Here is a 14,502-nt window from a genome sequence, read left to right as displayed (position 1 = left end):
GACGCGATGGACATGGGTTTGGGTGGACTCCAGGAGTTGGTGATGGACAGAGAGGCCTGGCATGCCATGGTTCATGGGGTCGCAAAGATTCGGATACGACTGAATGACTGAACTGAACTGAACTGATGTATATTTTAAAGCATTCATTCTTATCAGAAGTTTATAGACTTTTTGAAAGGATGCTAGAGATGGGACAGTTATCCTTGTGACTCAAAGCATTGACTGCAGACCATCAGCATCACCATCAGTATCACCTGGGAACTTGCTGGAAATTGGGTGATGGCCCAGACCTATTGAAGGAGAAGTTGCATTTTAACAAGTCTCAGGTAATTTGTATATCTTTCAAATATTTAAAATTTGAAGATCCCTAGTCAAAATTTCGAGCGTGCTAAGTCGCTTCAGTAGTGTCTGACTCTTTAAGACCCTATGGGTCGTAGCCCTCCAGGCTCCTCTGTCCATGGGATTCTCCAGGCAAGAATACCGGAGTGGGTTGCCATGCCCTCCTCCAGGGCATCTCCCTTACTCAGGGATTGAACCCACGTCTCTTATGTCCCCTGAATTGGCAGGTGGCTTCTTTACCACTAGCGCCACCCTAGTCAAAATTATCAGGATTTTTTCTGCATTGTCTGCCAGAGGACAGTATATCTGTCTGCTAATTCAAGCTATGTTTTTACTTTCTTGATGTATATAAACTAAATTTGATGATTCTAAAAGTTCTAATCAGATTTTAAGATTCCAATCAGATAGCAAAACCATCTGATAATCATCCCATTCTTCAAATGGGACAAGAAGGCCATCTGTCCCTTTATTACACTGGGCTTTGATCAAAGTGGAAACATAAATGGTCAATACAATACCATCATAGTCACTTATTTAATATGTATTTTAAATTTGAAATCGTAAGTTGTCCTAATAAATGATCTATATGCTATCAAGAAATAAAATCAATCATTATTTTAATAATGAATTCAGCAATTCTCTAAAAACAAAAAGTTTACTATGGCTCCAAAATACTTTTATTGGCACTGAAAGTGAAAGTCATGCCCAACTCTGCAGAATTCTGCAGGCTAGAGTACTGGGGTGGGTAGCCTTTCTCTTCTCCAGGGGATCTTCCCAACCCAGGGATTGAAACCAGGTCTCCCGTATTGCAGGCAGATTCTTTACCCGCTGAGCCTCAGGGGAAGCCTAAGAATACTGAAGTGGGTAGCCTATCCCTTCTCCAGCAGATCTTCCCAACCCAGGGATTGAACAAGGGTCTCCTGCATTGCAGGCAGATTCTTTACCAACTGAGCTATGAGGGACATTTTCTCTTTTAAACATATTTAAATCCTGCTTTAAATTTTGCAGGACTCCAAGATCAATCCTGCCTGCCAAGTCAGCAGAGGAATTTTCCCTTCGTAAATGCGGCTGTTTCATTTAGGTTTCTGAAAAAGGTGCTCTCCGCATCACCCAACCCCCTGCCTCCAGGTACCAGGAGGGAAGACAGCCCCCCACATAAACATCCAGAAATCTTCACAACTGAAAATAAATCATAAGAACATATTACAGTTGATTGAAAAAAATCTCAGCTGAAATCAGGTGTTTTAAAAACAGGAGGCAAAAACAGCCACTTAACTAGTGTTTAGAAGACCATTACATACTGATGTAAGGGTATAATAGGAGGATTAAAATAGTAAATGAAGGGGAAATCTCTGTATAATAAGAGTACCCTCATCTCTTTGCATTAAAACATTGCAGTGTGCCTCTGGGCAAGGGGTGGGGCTGGGGAGGTGGGGGGCTTGGCTCTAAATGGGGAAAAAGCTCAGGAAAGAAGAGACCTAAAGAAAAACAGGCCTCTTTCACCTAGGTAGGACCACATTGATAGTCCATCCCATGTAATTTTAAAAGGGAAGCTTTATGTCTTAACTATAGAACTAAAACTTTAGTGACAGTAACATAGGTGGCTCCCTTGGTGGCTCAGATGGTAAAGAATCCAGCTGCAATGCAGGAGACCCAGGTTCGATCCCTGGGTCAGGAAGATCCCCTGAAGAAGGGCATGACAACCCACTCCAGTGTTCTTGCCTGGAGAATCCCCATGGAGAGAGCAGCCTGGCAGGCTACAGTCCATGGGGTTGCAAAGAGTTAGACACAACTGAGCAACTAAACAATAACACATGTTGTAAATCATTTCCCTCGTATTCAGGGCAGCATCAGAGCAGCCCCGTGCGGAAGGGAGACAGGCATGGACTCTGGAAAACCTGGATTCAGATCCCAGCTTTACCCTTGAAGCTCTGTGGCCTTAGACAAATTTCTTCGCCTGTCTGAGCCTCTATTTTCTTAACTGTAAATGTGTGTTTTTGTGAAGCTAGCAGAGCAGGTAAAGCACCCAGCATGAAGCCCGGCACATTTTAATGTGGTGAAAAACAATACTTATTACGATCGTTATAATTACTCTTAGAGATATGAAAACGGCAAACACTATTTCTACAAAAACACCATTTTTTGCTTTCAAATCTCTTTATGGATATTTCCCAGCCCACGTCGAAACCAACTTACCTTAGTCACTTCTCCCATGGAGATGAGATTAACTTTCAAGTGACGAAAAACAGACTCATCACATTCAACCTACCAACTCTGTCACGTGTTGATGGATTTTTAAAGGCTAAAATGCGTCATCCAGCGATGTGTATTGAAAATCCTTTCCCATTTCTGCAATGTTTCCACCCCTCTCCTTTACATGGACTCAGGCAGGATTGATCCACACCTGGGCTGCATTAGAAGGGGCCCTGGAGAGATGGTATCAGCCCTGCAGGCTGCTAGAAGGGCCTCAGACCACTGTGAACATAACATTTGGGACAGACGAAAGAGGTTAATTTACTACAAATGATTCCCCTGCTGCTGCTACTGCTGCTAAGTCACTTCAGTCCTTTCTGACTCTGTGCGACCCCATAGACTGCAGCCCACCAGGCTCCCCCGTCCCTGGGATTCTCCAGGCAAGAACACTGGAGTGGGTTGCCATTTCCTTCTCCAATGCATGAAAGTGAAAAGTGAAAGTGAAGTTGCTCAGTTGTGTCCGACTCCCAGCGACCCCATGGACTGCAGCCTACCAGGCTCCTCTGTCCGTAGGATATTCCAGGCAAGAGTACTGGAGTGGGGTGCCATTGCCTTCTCCAAATGATTCCCCAGGGACCCTGAAATACTGGTCTTCCACCATCTGAATGGGCTACATTGATGGGCTGTCCAGAAATTCTCCCACTGGTTGTACAGCCACAACTACAAACACACTGCAACTGGAGGCAAGGTTTTCTGTGTCCAAAGTATCCTCTGAGCTAACACAAGACAGTCAAACACAATGGTTTTACGATATATTTAAAATGAATCTTTCTGTGTCATTTCCAGGACTAAATCCTGACTCTCTTAAAACAGGAAATACAGTTTTTATTGAATTTAAGTTGTTTTTTGGTGAAAAGAAAAGGAATTCAAATTCAGCTTTTCATAAACAGCCACGTGGTCATTCTGCTTGTAAACGTACAGAATATAGCTGATACACATCACAATCAGATATGTATGTTATTTATTCACAAGCTTAATTGGTAAAATAGAAGACCACCTGTTTCAAATGCACTGACACCACAGACAGTGTATGAATCAGAAATACTTGGCCTACAGTATTTCATTCTATTTGGTTCAACCGAGAAAAACTATTAATACATTCTTAGATAGGAAAAGTGATGCTTTTTATATTTTGTGATAGCTTCACATTGATTCATTTTTTCAGAATATACTAAAATCAATTTAATCTAATTTGAACATGCTAATTTTTTTCTTTTGTTTCCTGAACACAGACTGTAGCTTAGGAAACCACCATGTTATACCTAATCAATCCTACTTTGTACGTAAACCACAACACATTTCATATTTCATTTTAGAAGGTCATATTGAAAAACTGTATTGAAAAGTGACTCATCTGGTTCTGGATTTACATGGCAACATTTAAAACTAGTGGTCTAGCTGACATAGGGAACCATGCAGAAAGAGTTAACAACAGGCATAGAAATACCAAAATAACTCTTGTGAACAGCAACTGCTGAAAGTAAAGAAAGAATGAGTAAAAATGAGTTTATCGTTTCAGTGTTGGTAATTCACTACTGAGTTCACGTGAATAAAATCAGTTCGTGTTAATAAAATCCATAACATAATCACATAGAGTATTGGCTTCAGAGTGATTGTATTCTGTTAGATACATGCAGCATTAAAAAAAATCTACCTTGACATTTTAAAAAAGAAGGTCTGGAAAAAGTACTTTCTCCAATTTCCTCAATAATTCAGTTTTATTTTAAAGTCCAGGTAAAAACTCTGGGACCAGTTTACCTTTTATAATTTCATGGCCATGTTACACCCCTTCCTTTCCCCTGACAATATCAATCCTCCAAACAATAAAAAAGCATAAGCCCCGCCTTCAAATAAAATACTTAAAAAAAAAAAAAAACCCATCCCAAATAAAACAAAATAATATTGAGCAAAGAACTCAATTGCTTTTAAAAAGGTGAAAACACTGGTGACATTATTTTCACTTCAATCACTTAACTCATCTAAGTGAATGCTTCAAAGTGCTCCTGTGGCTCTAGAGAGACTCCAGCAGAAAGGATGGAAGGAGTGCATCTCAACGGACCGGCCAGGCAGTGGGAGTGCTTGGTAAATTCCCGAAGGCTCCTCCTAGGTGGAGAGCCCGCTACACGTCGCTGGGCGACCGCGCTCTCTGGGACAGGCTGGGTGGGACGCAGCCACAGCACACGAGGCAGAGGGCCTTCTGGATCTCCTGGTTTCTGAAAGCATATATGACGGGGTTGATGATGGAGTTGTAGGTGGCGGGCAGGAGGGTGGCGTAGGTGTAGATGGAGGGGTACGTGTAATCAGCGATCAAGGAGTAGAGGGTGAAAGGCATCCAGCAAGCAGCGAAGGTCCCCAGGATGATGGCCAGGGTGGAGATCCCCTTCCGGGTGGTCACGTAGTGTGAGGTGGCCAGGAAGTGGTGCTGCAGGGCGATCTGATGGGCGTGCCGCATGACGATCTTACAGATCTGGATGTAGAGCTGCAGCATGAGTGCGAAGGTGAAGAGGAAGGAGACAGACAGGATGGCAGCGTTGTTCTTGGTGAGAGGCCTGACCACGCTGCAGGTGGACTCGTCCCGCAGGCAGTTCCAGCCCAGGACCGGCAGCAGGCCCAGGCAGATGGAGGTCCCCCAGAGCATGAAGAGCATGACGTAGGTAAACGTGACCGTCCTCTCTGAGTGGTAGGTCAGGGCGTAATACAGGGAGAGGTAGCGGTCAACCGTGATGGCCAGCAAGCTGCAGACGGAGGCAGAGAAAGAGGCCACGATGAGTCCGATGGTGACCAGCTTGGTGGCCTCTGACTGAAGCAGGTAGGCAAACACGAAATTGACAATGAGTCCGATGCCGGCCAGCAGGTCTGCAAGCGCCAGGCTGCCTATCAGCAGAAACATGGGTGCCCGCAGGCTGGGGTTATGGAAGATGATAAGGACCACGATGGCATTTTCGCAGGAGATGAGGGTTCCCGAGGTACATAAGACAATGTCCCAGGGGTTAACCACCAGCTCCGGCTCCGGCTGCAGGACAGGGACCTGGGAGGAGACCTCCGCCGAGATGTTCCCGGAGGCACCGGCATCTACAAACTCCGGAGGCAGCCCGCTTACATTGACTTTCGGGTCTTCATTCATTTTAACCCCTGTCCTCTTCAACGAAAAGACAGGCTGTTTAGTGTTGAGATAGGGCAGGGCGACAATCCCACATCATGCAAAAACCACACCAACAGCGAGCCAGCCCTACTTAGACACTGCCCCCAAATGCCACAAGCTTCCCAAATCACAATCTGGTAAGAAATACGACAAAAGCCAAAGTCTCCGTGGCTTAAAACCATCACCACCACAACAAAAATGCCGTTTTGGCGCTGGGGGACACCCGGGATGGGACTTGCACACAGGTGCGCGAGCGGGGCAGGCACACGCGGGACAGCGGCGGTCTGTTCGCTCAAGTGCTGAGGACACACGTGAAAATGTGTCTCGCGTGCCGCCAACGAGCGGCCGCCTGGCACCGGGGCTGCCGCGGGGGGTGGGGGGGACCGCGCCGCGGCGACAGCTCTCCAGCCGGGTCGGGCTGCCATCCTCGCTGGAACGTTCAAAACTCCCACCCTCCAGGCGCCCGGTGCGCGCGCACATTCACACCCCAGCCAGAACAAAGGGGGTCCCGGCCGCTCCCCCTCACCCCGCCCCGCCGCCCCGTGCGCACGGGGCAGTCGCCGCAGAGCCACGAAAGGAGGGCGCGCGCGATGGAGGTGTGGACACGGACGGACAGACAGATGCCCAGGCACCGCGGCGGACGCGAGGGGACGCGAGGGGACCCACAGGGCGCGGGTACATCGCGGGGGTCACCTTGGTGCGCCCAGGCCGGGGGGGAGGGCTCCTCCGCTGCTCCCAAAGCGCTACCCGGGTCGCATGTCGGCGCCGGACCCGCGGGGCGAGGGGCGGCGGCCGCTCGCTGGGCCTGGCCGGGAGGGCGGGGGCGCGCTCCGCGCCAGGTGAGCAGCGGCGGCAGGTGAGCGACGGGCTCGGCTCGCGCGCCCGGCTCTCCCCGCCCGGCCGCTCGCTCTCCCCGCCCGCGCGCGCCACCGCCCCCGCGCGCGCCGCCGCCGAAGCCCCTGGAGGCCGGCGCGCGCCCCACGGGTCGGGGCTGCGCTGGGCGCGCGGGCGGGGAGAGCCCCCCACCGCCCGGTGCGAGCGAGAGGAGCCGGACGCCAGGAACTGCAGCGTCACGGTGGCCGCCGCCGCCCCGCATCCCACTCGGGGCTCGCACGGCGCGGGGGCGGGACAGCGCCGCCCCGGAGCCCCGTGACCCATTTCGTTCCCGAGGTCCCCCTGGGGCGTCCCGGTCTCCAGGGCCCGCTTCTCCAAGCCTTTCCCTAAACTGCTACCTTCACGCCCAAAAGAACTGCCTAGGGTGGTACTCAGGATGTTCAGGTGGGATGGGGCGGGGGTGAGCAGGTTTAGGGAAGCAGGGTCTTTGATCCAGCCAGCTGTTTTCGGAATTGCAGTTGACCACACTGCAGTTCTGATCCCCAAGAGACCCCCTTCCTTAGGTGCGTCCTGGACCTAGCTTTTTTTTTTTCTTAAATCACTATTCCTTGGGAATATTTGCTTCACTGGATATAGGGTGCTGCTACGCGAATCATCGTCATTATCATCAAATTGCACTTATTAAGTGTTCCCCGAGCTGTGTTTTCCAATGGAAATCATTTACAGACTTCCTGCAGAAGCAGATGCTGGCCAAAACCCAAATCATTGATGCACCGAAGTGGCAATGTTAGTTTATCTTTTCATTTGAACACATTCAATAGTTTCTAAGATTGAAAACCTGATGGCTATCTGCTTTTATGAGCCTGTCTCCTCTGGATGCAAAATTCAGAGCACCTGGGAGATCCTAAGTTTAAAGATGGTCTCTCTTTCAAAATGGGAGAAGGAAAAGGCATGATACTCTGATCTTTCCCTATCAGCAGTGAAGGTTTCCCCAGATACCTTTCTCTACCCTGAGGTGGGGGGAATAGTTTCTGTGTGAATAAAGGTGGTCTTCAGGGCATAGGACCCTAGAACTAACTCCTTCCTGCAGATGCATCCTCCTCTAGCCGCCCCATCTGCCCTCTGAACTCACTGTCATTCCTTACTCCTGCCCTTCAGGCTCACCCGCCAGGATTCCCCCTTCTCCCCGCTCCTCCCCTCTCCTGTCAATCAACCCCTGCCTCTGCAAGATCACCCCAGCTCTCTCTGCACCCTAGGTCTCAACTGCAAACCAGTGGTTCTGGGGCGGAGCCCAGATTCTGCATTGGCAGTCCTCCTTCCCAGTGATCCGGATGCTGCTGGCCAATGGACCAAGAAGCAAGGTTCTATGGCATTTTAAGAATGGCTTGTACCTCATGGAGAAGCACGATGAGGGCTGGGCATGCAAATCCAGTAAGCCGTGGTCTCTGCTCACAGGCAGGTACAGTCTGGTGGTGATGGACTCATAAAAAGCAGAAGTAATACCAGGTAGCAAATGTGGTAATGTAGGGATATGCATCTTCCTCTCAACTGTTAGGCGGTGAATCAACGCGTTTTTAGAAAAAGGCAAGGAACAGTCACTTAAACATACAGATAGCTGTTTCAGTATGACACAGTTCAAACCACCTGCCAACATTTCAGGAGCCTCGCTTCAGCAGAGCGCTTTAGGGAAAGTGAGTGACAGCACCAGCCAGCCACTGCTCTCATCAATAATACAGAGTCTGGCCCTGACCTACAGGGCTTACAGCCGTGGGATTTCATGCCCTCTTTAATGTGTTTAGGAAATAAGAAAAAAGAATGGAGGCTTGCAGGACTTCCCTGGCAGTCCAGTGGTTAAGACTCCACGCTCCCAATGCAGCGGATGTGGGTTTGGTTCCTGGTGGGGGAACTAGGATCCAGGATGCCATGTGGTGCAACAACAACAACGAAGATAAAAAGCTTTTAAATAAATTAAAATAAAGAATGGAAGATTGAGAAGAGAAAGGGTAATAGATGGATGGCAGAGATGTGCAGGTTTATGCAGTTTTGAGACCTGGAAAGCATTAAAGGAAGAAACAGAAGACTCATGTGGGGCTTGGATACAGCTCAATGGTGAAACCTGGGCGCCAGGGGCCAGGGCAGATCCTCCAATGGCCAAGGTCAGCCGTGCATTCACCGTCCTGCTGTTACTCCTTCCCCTTGAAAGGCTGCTTGTAACACAAAGAATTTAAACATGACCAGAGTTCCATGTTTATCAGTGTATTTGTCAGGACTTCTGTTGCCAGGGGGCAGACATGCAATTCAGACCAACTTGATTTAAAATGGATGCTGCTGTCTGGCACGGCTGGGGAAGGTCCTGAGAGACTCAGGGTGGAGGAGAAGCTCCAGGAACAAGATCCGACCTGTGTGCCGAGTTCCTTCATCAGCCCATCTCTGCCAGCCTCGAACTGTCCTTTCCTAGACCAGCATCTCCCGCGCAGCCATGAACGTGGCCTCAGGCAGCCCCAGGCTGGCACACTGAGACCGTCTTCCCAGCTGGCAAGAGAAATTGCCGCACACTCTGGCCCAGCCTTCAGTAACGCGCAAGGCTGTGTTCTCAGTTCGCCTTACCCCCGTTACGGGACACTGCAGCAGACACCCTCAGTGTGTGACGTTTACTTTCTTCTCGTTCCTTATCTTCTTGGTCATTTTTTTTTTTTTTCTATAACTTCGGCAAGAGATTGTGTAGGAGGTAAAGCATTTTGCCTCTCCTTGACTCCTTCAGCAAGTCAAAGAGATGGCGAATGCTCAGTTTACACCCCAAATTCTGCAAGGTGTATACATGGGATGTGACAACATGTGGCTGGAAGTGCTCTAGCAGTGGTCTTGCTAACGGTAAAGGAGGATGACCAGCTCTATGTTTTCGTCCCTGGTCGATGCCTGCCTAACCCACAGGCATATATAGGCAGGTAATCAATGCTTGCTTTGCTTGGCAGTAGACTTGACCTGTCCTAACCCTTGATTATCTAAGGCTTACGTTTCTGATTGCTTCATAGTCAACCAAGTTTATGTCGATTATGTAAAATCAGTGACACCCAGAAACTGGCATTTCGTGGGTTGGTAAGTTTCCCCACCAGCTGAAGCAACAACAAAAAGGAGTGACTGACCTGGGGACTTTTCTTTTGTTCCATAAGTTCGTTTAAGCAAGCACACTTCTAACTACTTTCATTATTATTTCAAAAGGAAAGAGAGACAATTTTAGGCATTCGAAAAAGGACATATCTCAAACAAAAGGGTAGTGCTTTTTTTTTTTTTCTTTTTAAGGATTGTGCTTTTACATGAAATACATCTTGTTTTATGAAAACTCAACACAGTGTTCTAACTTTTCTCATTTCTACAAGTTGGGTGAAAACTACCAAAGCACAGATTTGGTTGGAGGATGACTCTTTTTAAAAAACACTTATTTATTTATTTGGCTATGCTGGGTCTTCACTGCGGGCATGGGATCTTTGATCTTCCTTGCAGCATGCAAAATCTTTTGGTTGAGGCCTGCGAACTCAGTTGCAGGATATGGATCTAGTTCCCTGCACTGGGAATGCAGAGTCTTAGCCACTGGACCACCAAGGAAGTCCTCTGAGGATAACTCTTAAGAACCACTGAGGGATGTGATGATTTTGTATCCACTCAAAGGGAGCCTAGAACAGATTGAATACTTTTTGTCAACTCAGTAGGGAAAATGTACAGGTCAAGTTTCAGAAGGTACAAGTTTTCATTTAGGCACCCAGGTTACCAAGCTTTATTACTCTCCTCTCCAAGCTGATGGCCTGTGCTTATGGAACACCCACTCTGTGCCGGGCTCTGAACCACGAGCTCTTCATAGGAAGTAGAGAACCCTGCTGCCAGCATGTTGGAGCTTGTTTTCAGGGAAAATGACTAGCCAGCCATGAATCCTCACAGAGTGACAGTCTCTCCTCTGCAGATGCACCCTGGTTTGGGGAGATTTATATTAACCAGGGGGCTTCCCCAGTGGCTCAGTGGAAAAGAATCTGCCTACAGTGGAGGAGCTGCAGGAGACACAGGTTCGATCCCTGGGTCAGAAGATCCCCTGAAGAAGGGCATGGCAACCCACTCCAGTATTCTTGCCTGGAGAATCCCATGGACAAAGGAGCCTGGTGGGCTATAATCCATGGGGTTGCAAAAAATCGGACATGAATTAAGCAGCTTAGCATGCATGTACATATTAATCAGGCTGATACATTCAAGTCAAAAGGCCAACTATCATATAAATATTTACAGTCTCAGAAGCCAGGTGTGAGCAGACTTGTGCGCCCTGGAGCAGTAAACAACTTGCCTTTGTTCCCTATTTGTAAAACTGAGGGTGTTAACAGCATCTATTCCTAGGGCTGGTGTAAACCGAACAGTATGCTTATCCCAGCCTGGCAGAAAGCTACGGTCTGTCAGTGACAGCTACCGTTACTAACAGTTGTGGCCACTGTTTTCCATCGTCTCCCTGACGCCCTTTGTGAATGGGGATCCACGGGAATCCTGTTCTCACAGCCGGATTGGCCAAGTGCCTCAGCATCCTCTTTGGGGCTATCACTCACAAACACCCAGACTGTCAGGAAATTCTGTTGACTCTCCCATTGAAATACACCCAGAATCCATAACTGCCCAAAATTCAAAGTAGCCAAGATCCCCTACCATGTGTGAATGGAAAAGTAAACTGTGGTCTATCCAGATAATGGAGTACCCTCAGTGCTAAAAAGAAAGACGCTCTCGTGCTTCCCTGATGGTCTAGTGGTTAAGAGTCCACCTGCCAATGCAGGGGACACGGGTTCGATCCCTAGCTGGGGAAGATCCCACATGCCTCGTGGCAGCTAAGCCAGTGAGCCACAACTACTGAGCCCCTGCACCTAGAGCCCGTGCTCTGCAACAAGAAAAGCCCAAACACCGCAACTAGAGAGTAGCCCCGCTCGCTGGAACTAGAGAAAGCCAATGAGCAGCAGCAAAGACCCAGTGCGTCCAAAAATAAATAAATGATTTTTTTTTAATGAGGTTATTAGGGTGGACTCTAATCCAATACAGCTAGTGTCCTTATAAGAAGAGGAGATGAGGGCACAGACTCACACAGCAAGAGGGAAAACCATGTGACAGCTGGGAGAAGGTGGGAATTGCTCTGGCCAAGCCGCCCACTCAGTTCCAGGCATGCCGAGTCCTGCGGCTCGCAAAGCTGGCTTTATATCCTCTTAGTGTTCAGAGGTGACAAACTCAGCCTCCCCAGTTTGTCTCCTTGTGGTTTATCCAAGTCTCCCGTACGTGTCTGTCTCTGACTCTCAGCAGATTTAAGCTCAGTACTCTCGGTGGGAATGTAATATTACTAGCTCAGGTGGCCATGGACCAGGGGCTGAAACCGCAAAATGTTATCTCTTCTCACCACAGTTCTGGAGGCTGGAAGATCAAGGTTCTGGCAGAGCTCAGTTTCTGGTGAGGACCCTCTTTCCGGCTTGCATGACTTTCTTACTAAACCCCCCATGGCTTTCCTCACCGAGTACACCTGTGCAAGGGGAAAGAGCAAGCAGGCTGTCTGCTCTCTTCTTTATTTTTGTTTTAAACACTGTTCTCCACAGTGGTTGCACCAATTTACATTCCCACCAACAATGCAAAAGGGTTTACTTTTCTTCATACCGCCTCAAGCATTTATTGTTTAGACTTTTTGATGATGGCCATTCTGACCGGTGTGAAAGGTGATACCTAACTGTAGTTTTGATTTGCATTTCTCTGATAATTAGTGATGGTGAGTATCTTTTCATGTGCTTTCTGGTCATCTGTCTGTTGTCTTTGAAGAGATGTGTATTCAGTTCTTCTGTACATCTGATGTCTCTTCTTATAAGGGCACTAATTCTACTGGATCAGGACCCCACCCTTGTGACTTCATTTAACCTTAATTACTTCCATAAAGGTCCTATCTCCTAACACAGCCACACAGGAGCTAGGGCTTCAAAAAATACATTGGGGGATACAGACATTCAGTCCATTACAGGTAATTTGCTTTATTTTGTTATTTTAGAATTAATTTGACTTTATTTATTTCTTTACTTGTGTCGGGTCTTAGTTGCAGTATGCAGGAGCTTTCATTGCTGTGGCATGTGGAATATTAGTTCCCCAACCAGGGATCGAACCCATGTCCCTTGCATGAGTGCTAAGTAGCTTCAGTCATGTCCAACTCTTTGTGACCCCATGGACTGTAGCCCACTAGGCTCCCCTGTCCATGGGATTCTCCAGGCAAGAACACTGGAGTGGGTTGCCATGCCCTCCTCCAGGGGATCCTGCATTGGAAGCGAATCCTTAACCACTGGACCACCAGGGAAGTTCCCAGCAGGGAAGTCCTATTTTCACTGCCTTCCTCTCTCTCCTATCTCGACTCCTCTATCCCCACCAATGTTCCCTGGGATCACATCCAGAATGAATTACCAAATCTATGTCTCAGAAAATCTTCGTCTGTTTCCGGGGAACCCAAACTAGGACAGAAAAGCTGAATGCCATAAGTCCTTCCAGGAAAATTACAGCACTTGGTAGCATGTTAGAGGCTCCTAGAAGTCTTCCCTAAAGAAACATTTCACTGAGTTTAACCCAGGACTTCACAAACTTTCTTAACCGCCTTGGAATGCCCTAGAACACCTCCCAGAATTTATCTGGAAATGCTGTGTAGGGTTGGTGAAAGCTGGGTGTGCATGTAGTTGGTTTATGTATGATTGTTGCTTGGGGCAGGGGGCTTGCGGGTGAGGTCTGGGCAGACCTGCAGGTTAATGGAGACTCTGGTGGAGGAATGTGTGTGAGGGCAGAGGCAGAGGCTGCATGTGGCAGTACTGGCCATCAGCATTAATAATTCATCCAAGGCACTGGAGGAGAGGCTACAAGACACCAGAGGATGTGGGGACGCGACTCTTGCCCTCATAGGGATCATGGGGTAGTGAGGGAGAAAGCAGAGTGAGCTGTAACAGCAGTGAAGTGACCTATGGCAAGAACCCCAATATACATGCTCTGTGTCTGGCCCCGGGGATATTAATTATGCAAAAGAGAAGGGGTCACATGCCTGCCTTGGGCTGAGCCTCTAGACGCTTCACATATGCTTAAGTTCTGGTTGTTGGCTTCCGGACAGTGTTTTATTCATCCATCCGCATGTTTATTAGACTTTCAGTCAGCCACCTCTGTGACCACTAAAAATGCCTTCTTCATTTTCCCTGAGATGAACCAGATTAAATGATGTTGAAATAATATCCCCGGTTCAACATCAAATTGCACATATTCATAGTCCAGCCGTTTAAAATTGTTATTGATGGGCTAATATTCGTCCTATTAAAATTAAATGGCATGAAATCTGAATTAGCTCAATTGAATTCATTTCCTTCTGGAGTATACTTATCTGTGACTTGAAGGAGTCCAGGCAAAGGCCATCTTGGTTTCCCTCAGTGAGATGCATCCAATTCCAGGCTCCCTAACTTTGAATTTGAAGGTCCCTCTGGGCCTGGAGGAACTGAAGACATGCCCCCTGCCACCTCTTGCTATCTTTAATCAATTTAGCTGGAAACAGGGATAAAATGGTACCAGTTTCATAGAATTTGTTCTCTGAAATGAAGCTAATGAACACACGTGAGGCCCTTGGCGCAGGTACACAGCAGATGCTCAAGACGTGCTCATTACTAAGATGTTGTCATCATGCCTGTAAGGCTCCTTCACCCAGACATGAGGATGAAGTACCAGAGAGCTGGGCCAGGAACAAACCAGAAGACCCAGATTCTTGTCCCTCACTTGAAAGTGGAAGTGACAATGTTAGTTGCTCAGTTGTGTCTGACTCTTTTTGACCCCAAGGACCATAGCTGTCCATGGGATTTTCCAGGCAAGAATACTGGAGTGGGTTGTCATGCCCTCCTCCAGGGGATCTTCCCCACCCAGGGATC

General features: G+C 48.0%; 1 protein-coding gene across 1 annotated transcript; it reads right to left on the bottom strand.

Moving 5' to 3' along the window:
• Nucleotides 1-3,536: 3,536 nt before the first annotated feature.
• On the bottom strand, nucleotides 3,537-6,576 carry GPR12 (G protein-coupled receptor 12). Its single transcript, XM_019971876.2, has 2 exons — nucleotides 6,428-6,576; nucleotides 3,537-5,731 (listed from the first exon to the last, which is right to left on the bottom strand). The coding sequence occupies exon 2, from the start codon at nucleotides 5,714-5,716 to the stop codon at nucleotides 4,712-4,714; it is 1,005 nt and encodes a 334-aa protein (XP_019827435.1). The 5' UTR covers nucleotides 5,717-5,731; nucleotides 6,428-6,576; the 3' UTR covers nucleotides 3,537-4,711.
• Between the last annotated feature and the right edge of the window lie 7,926 nt (nucleotides 6,577-14,502).

The sequence above is a fragment of the Bos indicus genome, chromosome 12, assembly GCF_029378745.1.
Source record: "Bos indicus isolate NIAB-ARS_2022 breed Sahiwal x Tharparkar chromosome 12, NIAB-ARS_B.indTharparkar_mat_pri_1.0, whole genome shotgun sequence".
Classification (NCBI taxonomy): Eukaryota; Metazoa; Chordata; class Mammalia; order Artiodactyla; family Bovidae; genus Bos; species Bos indicus.
This window is presented reverse-complemented; position numbering and strand designations above follow the sequence as displayed.